This window comes from Erythrolamprus reginae, chromosome 1, assembly GCF_031021105.1.
Source record: "Erythrolamprus reginae isolate rEryReg1 chromosome 1, rEryReg1.hap1, whole genome shotgun sequence".
NCBI classification, from domain to species: domain Eukaryota; kingdom Metazoa; phylum Chordata; class Lepidosauria; order Squamata; family Dipsadidae; genus Erythrolamprus; species Erythrolamprus reginae.
In genome coordinates this window covers 185918258-185932959 of record NC_091950.1, presented here as the reverse complement: position 1 = coordinate 185932959, position 14702 = coordinate 185918258, and the positions used below count along the sequence as shown (strand labels likewise).

The window sequence follows — 14702 nt, the reverse complement described above, 5'->3', positions numbered from 1 at the left end:
CTTTGCCAGCCCCTTGGCCTGGCTTCCCTCCTCCACAGTCTCCTTGGTGCTCACTTACATTCTCCCTCTCCAGTCTAGCTTGACACAGACGGCAACACAACTTACACTGCCCTGTGCAAGTCCGCTGTTGGTGAAGCTGGGTGCCGGTGAGGACTGGTTTTTGGCTAGTTTTATCCAGCTGTCGGGGGGGGCGCAAATGAATGGGGGCCTGGTGCAAACTAGACTGGGAAAGCTGGCTGTAAGAGGAAGAGAACCCAGGTGAGCTGGACCTAGAAGCTTCTCGAGTCCCCGAATCCCAGAAGCAGCAACCTGAGGAAGAATGGAGGTGGCATTCCTGCATGCTGCCATTTTTGTGTGCTAATGCTGCTGTTCCCTGCTGAGGGATCCCACGCAAAGAATGGAACAGCAGTGTTAGCACACAGAAACGGCAGCATGCAGGGATGCCACCCTCTTCTCCATTTCCATTCCTATTGCTTGGGGAACCCATGCCAAAAAGGGAACAGCAGTATTAGCACACAGAAACGGCAGCACGCAGGAATGCCACCCACTTCTCCCTCAGATCGCTGCTTCTGAGATTTGGGGACTCGAGAAGCATCTGGGGCCAGGTCACCTGGCTTCTCTACCTCTCATAGCCAGCTTTCCCAGTCTAGTTTGCCCCAGGGCCCCCCATCCATCCATCCACCGACTGCTGGACAAGGCTAGGCAAAAAGCCAGTCCTCATTGGCGCCCAGTTTCACCGACAGTGGGCTTGCAAAGGGCAATGTGAGCTCTGTTGCCGCCTGCATCAAGCTCTTTCCATTTTTGTGCTGCTAATGCTGCTGTTCCCACAGCCTGAGAATGTGAGAGAGGCAGTGGTGCTTCCTTTTAGCTTTCTCCCAAAGCCCCATGCAGTACCAGGAAGCTGAAGTTGGAATTTTTGCCCCACTCTGACCCACGTGCAGCTTGGCAATGGGGCTGGTTTTTTCCACCCTTTTCTTATTTTGTCAGCCAGATTGGCATAGGGGACAAACCTAGCTTTGCTTCCCATTGCAGCTGGGAATCTTAAAGACAAGAATGAACGTTTGTGTTGAAACTAGTCCGGGTGCTGGATCGGCCCCCTGAAGACTCCGTTTCTGGTGAAGCCCAGCCAAACATTTGTGTGCCACTCGCTGAGGCAGAGGTTGGGTTGGAGCTAATAGGTCCCAAGCTAAATGCCTGAAGAGACCTAGCTGGCTGGCGGGGAGGCAGGGCATCCCAATACAGGCATCTCTGCAGGAAACAAAACTTTTTTTTGCTGAGCAGAGACGAAAGGACTGTGCATGTGCTCACAGAAAAGGCTCTACGTGCCACGTCTAGCACGCATGCCATAGGTTCCCCATCATGGGGGTAGATCATAAGAAATATATTGTATGAGTTTGCAATGTAACCCTGTGTTTCAGTGTCTTTTTAAAATATTTATGGTAATAAGACATGGAGAAACATGCTAAAACTTTGCTCCTATTCGACTCCTTGAAGAAAACTTCCAAATCAAAGTGTATATTCTTATACTTTCAAATGAAATATGTGGACATCTGATAATTGTGCTTAGGGAGGAATGCATTATTCATAGAATCCTTCTTCACTCAAGCTAGCATTTATTACCAGGCTTCTAAAGCAGTGACTTTAGATATTAACCTTTAATTTGTAGATGGAAGTTAAGTATTAATATTAAATGCTGAAAAAAGCTTAATATGATTAAAACAGTTCAGTAATCATAAATGTAGCTAGTTGCATCGGTTGTTAAAAATTGTATTTTGAAGCAATATCAAGTTGCAGTTCAAATTCAGATTTCCCAATCAAACAGATAGTTTCTGTATTTTCAATAAAGGTTGAAAAAGTATAGTTTAAGTATAAAATGAAAAAAGGTTTGAAAATTTGTCTTTTCCAGATTGTCTTCCTCATCCCTTTATGAAAAATATAGCTACAATACATTACTGAGAAAAGGTTTCCCAAGCAGTTCAAATCATTGCATTATTAGAAATATGTCCGATCCTTAAGAAAACCAAATTTTACTTACTGGGAGAACAGGGGATGTTTAAAACTAATGTTTTTATCTTAATAACCCTGCCTGTTCCTATAATAAAGCATTTTAATGAAGTTATAAAGGAGGCTGCCAGGTCAAATCTATCTATATAAATCCCATATGTGCTGAATTTATTCCAGCATAGTTTGAGGAGGGAAATTAATGCCGTTAGTAATATCTCAGTAAAGCATAGATTGTCAGTTGTGAATTCCAATTAAAAATCAAAGCTAACTGTATCAGCGTAAATGTGTACTGAGACAACACTTTGAATCTAGAATAAAAGACATTTTTTCTAATATCCTACAATATATGAGCATGCTATACAGATGAAGAGAAAGTGAAAGAAGAAAGGAAAACCAGGTCCAGTAGATGAATGGAACATAATAGTAGTGAATAGTATTTTTGTTCGTCTAAAGTATAATAGTTATTTCATTTTTTTTATAAAGCCTTAACCACAAGAGTGCACTGTTTAACAGAGGTTTGGAAATCTGTAACTTTAACTAGAAAAGTCTTCCTCTGGGAAAAGTAATGGTCATTTCAGTGCATTCTCCAATATCAAAGTAAGTTGGTTAATGCAGTTAAAAATCTGTAAGCAGCTGTGTAAAACAAGCCTAAATTTATGTCTGTCCAGGTGTCTTAGTCTGGTTTATACTTTAGCAAATTCCTGGTAAAGCTGTGTCCTGGGAAATGCACCAACTCTAGAATAATAGATGAAGCATTCTAAGGACTAGATAATATTTGTACCCATAGCAGTTCCATCTTACATTATCAGTTTGTTTTGCTCGACCCACTCACTCAGAGCCTCCAGACACCAGGTCAAGCCTTCAACCTCATCTCTTAATCCAAAATCCTCTCAATAGGCTGTCCTTTCTTCATTCATCGCCTTTATATCTGTTTCTGCCATTCCAATTGGTTAATTGGTCCACCACATCTCCCCTTTCTTCTGTTTTGTGGTCCTTCGAGTTTCACTCTTTCATTTTCATGAATATATATCTGCACTTTGACTTCCATTGCTCTATTTCCATCATATAATAATAATAATAATAATAATAATAATAATAATAATAATAATTATCATTATCATTATTATTTATTAGATTTGTATGCCACCCTTTTCCGAAGATTTACAAAATCCCTTACACTTCTCTCCAACTTTGCAGTTGCTTCTCTATATATTTCTCCACAATAAATTGTTTATTCCCCTACCACCATCCTCCAGATCTGCTTTCCATCATAATATGCAAGCTTCTTTAGGTCACTACCAGCTACTGGAAGCTGCAGTCATCCACTGGCCCACACTATTAGCAGCCTGTGAGGGACTTCAAGTCAAGTCTCTCTTACTTAACTGCTGCTTTCGGATAAGGGTTGCTGGTAGGCCAGATTCAGAATGCAAATTTCCCATGATAGTGGGAAATAAAAGCATCATACTTTTGTTCTGAAAGCCACTTGAAATTTTTATTCTGTGTATTGCTTACAATAGTTTATCTTTTTTTGGTTTTCACAATGTCTCTTATCCCTTTCTTTAGCTTCTCAGCTGTTCTTTTGGGATCTCGGAATTCTTTCCATAGATTGATCTCACATTCCGACTGAATATTTTGCAGATCAAATTTTGCTACCCTACTTTAACCTACTTTCATTAGCATTTTTAGACTTATATACCACTTCATAGTGCTTTTACAGCCCTCTCTAAGCAGTTTATAGAGTCAGCATATATTGTCCCCAACAGTCTAGGTCCTCATTTTACCCACCTCAGAAGAATGGAAGGCTGAGTCAACCTTGAGCCGGTGGTGGAATTTGAACTGCTGAAGTACAGCTAGCCGTTAGCTGAAGTAGCCTTCAGCTAACAGTCCATTTTTGTCCCTTGTTTCTCCAATTCTTGAGTGGATTTCAATTCCCCCTTGTCTGTCAAAATATTCTTATATCATGGAATATTTTCCCAGTTCAGTCTATTTGGGTGATTTAGTGGTTCCATTATGAACCAGAATGATACTTTCAACTAATGTTTCTTTTATCATTTACCATACCAGATACAAAGAGTTCCTGATACAACGTGTGTGGAAATAGTTATATATTTTATTTCTCCCATACCATATAAGTGTGTGCCATCCTATCTGTAAATCATGTTTCTCGAAAGTTAGAAGTCTTTTATTTCTTAATAAAATTCATTCTCTCATCCATGTCAATACTGCAGCATAGTAATATAACTCCCAAATCAGAAGTCCAAATCCAAAGAAACCTACTTTCCTAAATATATATTGTCAATGATTCATGGTTTCTTCCATAATGTACACCCGGAATTGGCCTGTCTTTTTGGATTATACTTTTTCTGTTTTCTATTTCCTATTATGTAGTTAATTTAATTCCAATGTAGCTTATCCATTGATGCCCAATGTTTGTATTTGTATTGCTTCCAGCAGATGTTGCAATAATGAAAGAATCCTCTTTCTAAAACTTTACTAACTGATATCTGACCTTATTGGCTTTATCCTGTTTAACTAATTCCAACTTAAATTCTCTAATTTACTGGTACCATTACAGTTTTGTTCGTTGTTTCATTTGGCAAATTTATAATTTGCCAAAATATTCTTCTGTGCCTCTCTCCATTTCATGTTCAGTGCAACATTGTACATTCTATAACATTGATACTAACAGAATATCCACTAATATCGTTACATATAATTATTGTTAATTGAGATGTAGTGGAATACGTATACCTTGAATATACATTGAGTATTAGGCCATTTGATTCCTTCATAGAATTGCATGTCCTCTTTTAAAATGCTTTTTGTTGAAGAATTTAATAATAATAAAAAGATAATACAAATTGAAATCAGAAAAGAAAAAAATGTTTAAATTCCATCAAAGGTTCACAGAATGTATAGAAAGTTTTCATATTTTAATCTTGATCAAACAAGCAAGTTTATATTCCTTTCTTTTACTTCTGACAATCTTATGTTTAATTCCTCAAGTTGCTGCGATAGGATTGAATCTTCTTTCTCTTATCTCAAGAGATTTCTTCTAGGCTTTAGTAGCTCTCTTTTGTAAATCCAGTGGTAAATCTTGTCTAGGACATGGTTTCATAGTGTGAAAATTACATAGAAACATCTGGTTTAAAGTTGCCCATTACTATTCATCCAAGTTCTCCTGTCCTAAAACTTGCAACCTGCAGTCCTTCATTTCTTTGTTCATGCTTCTCACATTATGTTTTTTAAACTGTACACATGTAAAAAGTAGAAGTTATTTTTCAATGTTAGGGTCTTCCTTGCAATATTTCTCTAGCTAAAATCATCTCTTCTCTTACACCTGAAAGTTCAGTATTCTTCCTTGTTTAATTAGAGGGGGGGCTAATAAAACCCAGGAAATTGATTATCTGAGCCCTGTGTCTTTGTCTCCTGTTTTTCAGACAATTTTGAGGCTGTACTCTGTCTCATATAGCCACTGCCAAGATGTAACTTAAAAAGAGAATACAAAGTGATTTGTTATCTTAATACTAGACTAAACTGAAGCACCTTTGTCCCAGCTGAACAGTTTGCTCAGTTTTGATAAAGCAAAGCATTTGTCCATTGCTAAACAGTGGCAAGGAAAGCCAGCTAAAAAGAATAAGCTTCACTTATTATAGTCTGCTTTCTTGGTTTTAAATGGAAAATATAAGAATTTGATTATCTTCTTTGAATTTTCTCCTCATTTGAGAAGTAAATGAGATGTACAACCTAAAATTGCTCTGCGTCAGCTTTTTCCAGCCATAGCCCTTCAAATGTGATGGACTACACTCACCAGAATCCTCAGACCACTTTGGCAGACATTTGGAGAGCTATAATCCAGTACATCTAAAAGGCTACTTTTAAGATATTGAAAGTTTCAGGTGGTTTCAGAACTACACACAGTGTTTCCCCCCACCCCCGAGTATCACAAAGAGCAACCAGAGGTCATTTTGAATTGCCTGTAGGACTTGGAAGAAGGAATGCTTGCTGATGTGCTACTTTTCTAAATGCATGAGATTATTTATTATTATTATTATTATTATTATTATTATTATTATTATTATTTATTATTATTACTTAGATTTGTATGCCGCCCCTCTCCGAAGACTCGGGGCGGCTCACAACACGTGGAAACAAATCATAAATAATCTGACAATTTAAAATATTAAAGATTTAAAAAAGACCCCATATACTAACAGACATACACACAAGCATACCATATATAAATTAAACATGCCCAGGGGAAGATGTTTCAGTTCCCCCATGCCTGACGGCAAAGGTGGGTTTTAAGGAGTTTACGGAAGGCAGGAAGAGTAGGGGCAGTTCTAATCTCCGGGGGGAGTTGGTTCCAGAGGGCCGGTGCCGCCACAGAGAAGGCTCTTCCCCTGGGGCCCGCCAACCGACATTGTTTAGTTGACGGGACCCGGAGAAGGCCCACTCTGTGGGACCTAATTTATGTTATTTTTTAACTGATGAAGACTTTGCGGAAACTCCATCTTCTTGGTTTCATAACAACATGAAATTGTTGTGTGACATTTATGTTATATGGTAAACTAGTTATTCAGTTTACTAGTTATTCAGTTTTAACACTTAACATGGCTTCTTAGCTTAGGAAGTCACTAATTAGAAATTTGAAGATGAAGTCTCCCTTAAGTCAACATCTGGGGGTGATACAGGCATGTCCATATTGTTTCCTTGGCAACGGTATAGAAGTCATTTGCCCCTGTTGGCTTCTAAAATGCTTTTTTGACTTTCTGAGCTAACCTACAAACCCTGGGATTTCCTGGTGCTTTCCCATCTGAGTACTAAACAAGCTTTTTCAAGATCATCCAAGGTCTGCTAAGTGCTGCCACTTCACTGTTAAATAATGAGCAAGGTCTGCACGGGCAGATAGATTTTAAAGCTTTAGCTCACTTGTAACATTTAAAGGTTTACTTTTTTTCTGAACAACACGCAAGTAGATTTTTCCCTCGGCTAAATATAGCTTGGTAGAATAGAATCTAGGATGAATAAAATATAGGTTGCCTTTTTTTTTTTCATTTCCTTACAGCAAACGCTACTAACTTTTCCATTGTGTCTGGATTGTGAAAGTTTATGATCCCAGATAGATTTTCGTGTCTACAAATTGTTTGGATTAAGTTACAGCCACTTAAATGTATTATTTAAAATTGTTTATTTACTTATATATGTGGAGGGGAACTATATCCATATTTTCATAATTTCAAACTAATGCTTAGTTGGCTGAAATCATTGGTTGAAATAATCAATTGATTCAGGAAGGACCAATATATACCGGTACATCTTCTATGGAGACATTAGTGCTGCTGAACTTATATCTTGATTATGTTGAAAGAGATTTTTTCATTTGAAATAGAATAGAATAGAACAGACTTGGGCAAGGGGCGGCCCATGGGCCGCATCCGGCCCGCCCGCTATCTGACTGGTCCGCGGAGGTCGGGGTCCGCTCCAGTGTGAGGATGAAAGAGCTTACCGCGTCTGCCAAGGACTCCTCCGGTTCCTGCTTTCCTGATGAATCACGCCTCCAACTCTGTGCTAAAACGGGCGGGCTTGGAGGTGTGGCATGATCTATACTGCTGCGAGCAGACCAGTGACTGTGGTGCACCGTGTTGCCATAAAGCAAACAATTAGGGGTCTGTAGAGTGGGTCTGGTGTTTAGTATAGTATATACAGTATTGGGTAGAACTGAGTTAATTATATTAGTCCGGCCCTCTAAAACCATCCCAATTTCTCATGCGGCCCCATGGCAAAATTAATTGCCCACCCCTGGAATAGAATAACAGAGTGTGAAGGGATCTTGGAGGTCTTCTAATTCACCTCCCTGCTCAGGCAGGAAACCCTATACCACTTCAGAGAAATTGTTGTCCAATCTCTTCTTAAATACTTCCAGTGTTGGAGAATTTACAGCTTCTGGAGCCAAGTTGTTTAACTGTTTAGTTGTTCTAAATTTCAGAAAATCTCGAAATCTCTCCTCAGTTCCAAGTTGCTTCTCTCCTTGATTATTATTAATAATAATAATAATAATAATAATAATAATAATAATAATAATAATAATAATTATTTATTAGATTTGTATGCCGCCCCTCTCCGAAGACTCCACCCATTGCTTAGTTTCATTAGTTTCCACCCATTGCTTCTTGTCCTACACTCAAGCGCTTTGGCTTGACTCCCTCTTCTTTGTGGCAATCCCTGAGATATTGGAACACTACTATCATGTCTCCCCTAGTACTTCTTTTCATTGCACTAGACATACCTAATTCAGGCAACTATTAATTTAACAGTGAATGATTATTGTCTGGCTATATTCTTGAATGTTTCTGTGTTCATTTCATTTCTGTTTTGATCTTTTCCTCAGGGAATCTCAGGAGTGGGAATAGAGAGATCCTGTTCTCTCCAGCTCAGTGGCACGTCTTCAGTTAATTCTTCTTTAAAGCGGGCAAAGCGGAAAGCACCTTCTCCACCTTCCAGAAAACTGCAAGGCCAAAGTGACCCTAGTATTGACACAGGTAAACATAGTTCACAATTCTGGGCTCAAAACCTGAAGCAATTTTGCTCCTCGTGGAAGGTAATGACTTTAAGAACAGTTGCTTTCTTTAACTCATAGTCAGAATTGGCTCATTGAATTATTACTACTTTATACCCCCAAATTTGAAATCACTGTGGTCACATCTTTAGCTGGGTTTGAACTTTCTTGAATGCCTTCTCTGTGGTGGCCCCGACTCTCTGGAACCAGCTCCCCCCAGAGATTAGAACTGTCCCCACCCTCCTTGCCTTTCGTAAACTTCTTAAAACCCACCTCTGCCGTCAGGCATGGGGGAATTGAGACATCTCCCCCGGGCCTATACAATTTATGTATGGTATGCTTGTGTGTATGTCTGTTTTAATAATGGGATTTTAAAATGTTTTTTAAATTATTAGATTTGTCATAAATTGTTTTATTTTGTTGTGAGCCGCCCCGAGTCTACGGAGAGGGGCGGCATACAAATCTAATAAATAAATAAATAAATAAACTTTATCAGAACCTAGAATATTGGAAGAGATGAGTGTAGTATATGTGCAGATCTAAGCACTGGCCTGTTCAGGGGTGAAATCCAGCAGGTTCTGACAGGTTCTGGAGAATCGGTAGCGGACATTTTGAGAAGTTCAGAGAACAGGTCGTGGAAATTTTGAGTAGTTTGTAGAACCAAGAAATACCACCTCTGGCTGGCTCTAGAGTGGTGTGGGAATGGAGATTTTGCAGTATCCTTCGCTTGCCACACCCACCAAACAAGACCACATACACCAAGCCACGCCCAAAGAATCAGTGGTAAAAATAATTGGATTTCACCACTGGGCCTATTGTATTATTCTTACCATTGAAATTTGATGGGAAGTTATTACTTATTAGTTAATTGACTCATGACCACAATTGAGCCCAACATTTCTATTACTAAGTAAGACATTTGTTCAGTGAATTTTGCTCCATTTTACAAACCCCTTGCCATGGTTGTTAAGTGAATCTCTGCAGATTCTTAAGTTAGTAACAAGTTGTAAAGTGAATCTGGCTTCCTTATTGACTATGCTTGTCAGAAGGCCACAAAAGGCGATCACGTGATGCTGGGGCACTGCCATTGTCATAAATATGAGTCACTTTCCAGGTATCTACATTGTGATCACCTGGCCATGGGGATGCTGCAACGGTTGTTAATGGAAAAAAAACAGTCATAAAGTCACTTTTTCCAGTGCTGTTGTAACTTTGCAGTTATTATTGTTCCTGTGATACTATTTTCCTGGCAACAAAACAGTCAGGCATAGATTGCATGCAATCTACAGGTAGTCCAACTGTTGACACAACAGTAACTATTCAGTCACTAAATGAACTGCTATGCCAACAGTTGGTCTACCTGTGGCTGACAGTTTTGTTGCTAGAAAAAAATAGTATCGCAAGAATAATAATAGCTTGACAATTGTATAGCAGTTTACCTTTAATAAAAGATATTTGGGCATCGTTGCAGTTTTGCCATGAAGTATTTCCAAAATGTCTATTTTTCCCTGTCTATTTTTCAGGATCAGAATCTGCAGAATCAATTCATTCAGACAGCATTGGCAAAGGGAAAAACTCAAAAGCACAATCTCCAACAGGTATTTTGAATGCAATATTTAGCAAAACAAAAAACAACATCTGCCAGTATTGCCATAAAACTATTCTTGCCCTTTTGTTATTCTTTTCTCTACCATTGTTATTATTCTAAATTAATCCAAAACAATGGCTTTCATTTTAATTTACTTGAAATGGGCTTTAAAATGTAGATATGCCCATTTCACATCAACACTCCGCAGTCTGCATTGGTTGCCGATCAGTTTCCAGTCACAATTCAAAGTGTTGGTTATGACCTATAAAGCCCTTCATGGCATCGGACCAGAATATCTCCGGGACCGCCTTCTGCCGCATGAATCCCAGTGACCGGTTAGGTCCCACAGAGTTGGCCTTCTCCGGGTCCCGTCGATAAAACAATGTCATCTGGCGGGACCCAGGGGAAGAGCCTTCTCTGTGACGGCCCCAATCCTCTGGCATCAACTCCCCCTGGAGATTAGGACTGCCCTCACCCTCCTTGCCTTTCACAAACTCCTTAAAACCCACCTCTGCCGTCAGGCATGGGGAAATTGATTCCCCCGGGCTGTGTCCATTTTACGCAAGGTTTGCCTAAGATGTATGATTGTTTTTATATTAAGGGTTTTAAATTGTTTTTATCGTTAGATTTGTACCGTGTTTTGTGTTGTGAGCCGCTCCGAATCTCGGGAGAGGGGCAGCATGCAAATCTAATGAATGAATGATTGAATGAATGAATGAATGAATGAATGAATGAATGAATGAATAAATAAAGCATTATGAAATTATGTTAATGTTTTTCCCTTCCTTAAGCCAGTCTGCCGAGCAGCACCATCTTTTTTCCTGAATTTTTCAAGATGGCTTAAGGGTTCATTACTAGCTCTCAGGTTCTTTTCCACTTTATCTGGGGCATGAGTGGAAAATGTATTAATTCTGTTTGTATGAGATGGGAAGAAGGTAGGGCTCTTTTGAACTGTTAGCTTGATGATCAGAGACATAATTCTTTTCAGCGCTGAGTAGAGAAACATGTTAATTAGATTGTGTCTGTTAACTGAGTGCTGCAGGCCTATTAATATTATCAAAAATGACTGAAAACATTTTGATTTTAACTAACATTGTTCCTGCTGCTTTTTTCCCCTTCTCGTGTTTGTTTGATTGTCGCATTAATCAAGTTAATTCACACATTGTTTTCTAACCTGCTTCTTAGGCAATGTAGTTGATTTAACCAGGACCCCAGTGGCAGCTGGTACCACATGCAGCTTTGATCCAACCAATCATGATCAAAATAATATCCAGCAAGTTGCAGATGAAAGTAGAATTTTGGTTAACGCTGATACTCCAGATGAATCTGAAGTGTCGCTCAAATGTAGGTGGCTGTCATGTTTTATCTTTGGGATTGATTTACTAAATTATACATACTAGTATCATTTAACATGAGCTCTCTGAGAGTAAGGAAAGCTGTTTAATATATGTTTTGGGGAGGAAAGGAGGATCTTCCTTTTTGTTCAGCTCCATGTGCTTGCTTTGAGTGTTGTAGCTTGTTGTATTTGTCTTAACATAACTCTATGACACAGCACATTTATGCTGAAGTCATGTGATAATATTAGTTTATGAATGAAGCCAAGGGAAAGCTGAGATATGCAGAGACTTCTCCTCTGATTATGGTAATACTGTTAGATAATTTTCTATTTTCTTCCACAGACTGTCTAAATATATTAAATTCTATATAAAGTAGCTCCCTATGTTCCTGTCGGTTTATTCTCTTATGTGTTTAATTAAAGAAGGCAACATTGCTTTAATGGTATCTTCAAATATATTTGCCAAACAGTCATCTTCTATTAATATATATGTCTTTCATATATTACATTCTCCCTACTTTATTTATAGTGGTTTCAAATAATAGGGCAAAGCTCCTCTAGCAGCGTAACAAATGCATCTGTAAGCAAGTATTCAAACTTATATACTAAAACTCTCCAAAGATTACTCTTTTTGTGTGTGTATATGTTGTTGTTGTTGTTGTTTGCACAGCTGACATGGGTTCTGAATATAGCCTAAAGGAGATAGATGAGAAGGAAGAACTCTACGATGATTCTACCAGTGCTTGTGAGATTCCAGTAGATATTCAGAAACATGAAACTGCTTCTGATTCAAGTTTTGGTACTGGAGACAGTGAACAGGAGTTTAACGAAGAAAATACGGAAAACACGACTGCAGGGGATAAGTAAGTAAAGTTAAGTTTAGCATGGTTTTATATATTATGAGAGCAAGGAACAGAGTAATTCATCCAAGCTGGGTGCCATCATCTCACATTACTATAGGTAATTGTGGTAATGCAGTGGTTAGTTTTGCAGTACAGTGTTCCCTCGATTTTCACGGGTTCAAACTTCGCGAAACGTCTATACCACGGTTTTTCAAAAATATTAATTAAAAAATACTTTGCAGTTTTTTCCTTTATACCACGTTTTTTCCTGCCCGATGACATCATACGTCATCGTCAAACTTTCATCCACCTTTAATAAATATATTTTTAATAAACTTTAATAAATAAATATGGTGAGTAATGATCTAAATGGTTGCTAAGGGAATGAGAAATTGCAATTTAGGGGTTTAAAGTGTTAAGTGAAGGCTTGTGATACTGTTCATAGCCAAAAATAGTGTGTTTACTTCCGCATCTCTACTTCGCGGAAATTCGACTTTCGCGGGCGGTCTCGGAATGCATCCCCCGCGAAAATCGAGGGAACACTGTACTGCAGTACTGCCAAGAGTTCGATTCCTTCTATCCTGACCAGCTTAAGGCGGGTTCAACCTTCCATCCAGGCAAGGGTTCCCCATCACCGGCGCTCTCGGTGTGCTCCCGGTGACCAATGTGGGCAAGCATCTGGTGGGATCACACGCGTGCGTTGGTTCAGGATTTGGCTTCTGCACATGCGCAGGAAGCCAAATCTAGGGCGAGGATGCTCGTGCATGAAAGATTTCACCGATTTTTGGAGATTTCTTTGCTTCCGCGCAGAAGCAAAAAACCCTGAAAATCGGTGAAATCTCGCATGCACAAACGTCCTCGTGTGGGATTTGGTTTCCTGAGCATGTGCAGAAGCCAAATCTCATGCAGGCATGCCGACCTGCTGGTCACGTGGAGCTGCATGCGCTGCTCCATTTTCGCTACCACTCTATAGAATGGCCCATACCGGCTGGAACCCATTACTGCTTTCCTCCTTCTGAGTTCAGTAAAATGAGGACTCAGATGGTTGGGGGCAATAGGCTGACTCTGTAAACTGCTTAGAGAGGTCTGTAAAGGACTGTGAAGCATTATATAAATTTAAGGGATATTGCTATTACTATAACTGTTGGAATAGGAGTTCTAAAGCTAGGGCTAAAATGTTGTGCTATCTACTATAACACTGCTAATGCCCCATGTATAGCAAAATAAAGGTTAATCTGTGTTTCTGGGTTTTTAAAAAAATTGTCATGGCTGGTGAATTTATCAAAGATTGGCAATTGATGGTTCAGTTCTCTAGCTCATTTGGGTGGGGTGGGGGCTCTCAGCACCACTTACTGAGGCTTGGTAGCAAACAGTTCTGGATTTTGATGGCATTGTAATTTTTTTTTTTTACTTTGCCCCCCAACATATAAACACTAAAATATATGCTTAAACCTCCATTGGATTCCATTCGACTATTTTGCCCTGATTTGTGATAGCAATTGTGACTAGAATTTTCATTGCCTAGCAGTAAGCATTACTTAGCAATGCAATTTCTACAGTTCCAGTTGTTAACCAAAACCCATGATGATTTAGCGAGGTACCTTCTTCTGTTGGCTTTCCACAACCAAAATTAGTGGGAAGAGGGTAAGAAGTTGCAAACCCCTGATCAGTTGCTTTCAGGTGGAAAGCATTAGAGGTGCATGGAAAGATTAGGGAGGGTGTGTAAGGATGCGCGGGGGTATGTAAGAATTGGTGCAGTTTGTGAAAGCTGTGAGGAGTCAGGGAGGGGGTGACGCTTGAGTTAGTGTGTAAGGGAGATGTGGCAGGGTTGTAATAGGGAACTGCTTGCTGAACATCCAGATTGTGATCATGTAACTGCAGTGAGATGATTGGTGCTCCAAGAGAGCAAGTGTTGTAGATACTGGGGACCAATCAAAGCACAATATAGTGGTACTTAGAATGGTCATTGATTGATTGATTGATTGATTGAATGAATGAATGAATGAATGAATGAATGAATGAATGAATGAATGGCCATAGGGCTGTCTATCTATATAACAAAATACAGCCTTCCTTCTAAAGCAGGGGTGTCAAATTTTTGGATGCTTAGATCTGGCCCATGGGGCCACCCTGGAAACAGCAAAGGACCAACCCGCAGTGCCTCTGCCAGCAAAAACAGAGCTCTGTTTCTGGCTGCAACAGCCTCCTGCCACCTTCTGCCAGTGAAAACGGAGTGTCCCTCCCAACCTCTGTTTTTGCTGGCATAGCATTCAGGCTACCACAGGTGCTCCAGACACGAATGATGTTGAGCTGGCCATGCCCACCCTGGCCATGCCCAACCACCCCCCAAGGTCAAACACAACCCTGATGCAG

General features: G+C 39.6%; 1 protein-coding gene across 17 annotated transcripts in view; it reads left to right on the top strand.

The window, feature by feature from the left end:
* COBLL1 (cordon-bleu WH2 repeat protein like 1) overlaps positions 1–14702 on the top strand; it is a 144206-nt gene that overhangs the window by 114423 nt on the left and 15081 nt on the right. For 11 of the 17 annotated variants that reach the window (XM_070731685.1, XM_070731692.1, XM_070731679.1 and 8 more), the window contains exons 8-11: positions 8396–8546; positions 10087–10161; positions 11337–11495; positions 12158–12350. In XM_070731685.1, coding sequence (XP_070587786.1) covers positions 8396–8546; positions 10087–10161; positions 11337–11495; positions 12158–12350 — 578 coding nt within the window. The remainder of the gene's footprint in view (positions 1–8395; positions 8547–10086; positions 10162–11336; positions 11496–12157; positions 12351–14702) is intronic. The other 6 variants (XM_070731690.1, XM_070731694.1, XM_070731688.1 and 3 more) reach the window with 2 other exon arrangements.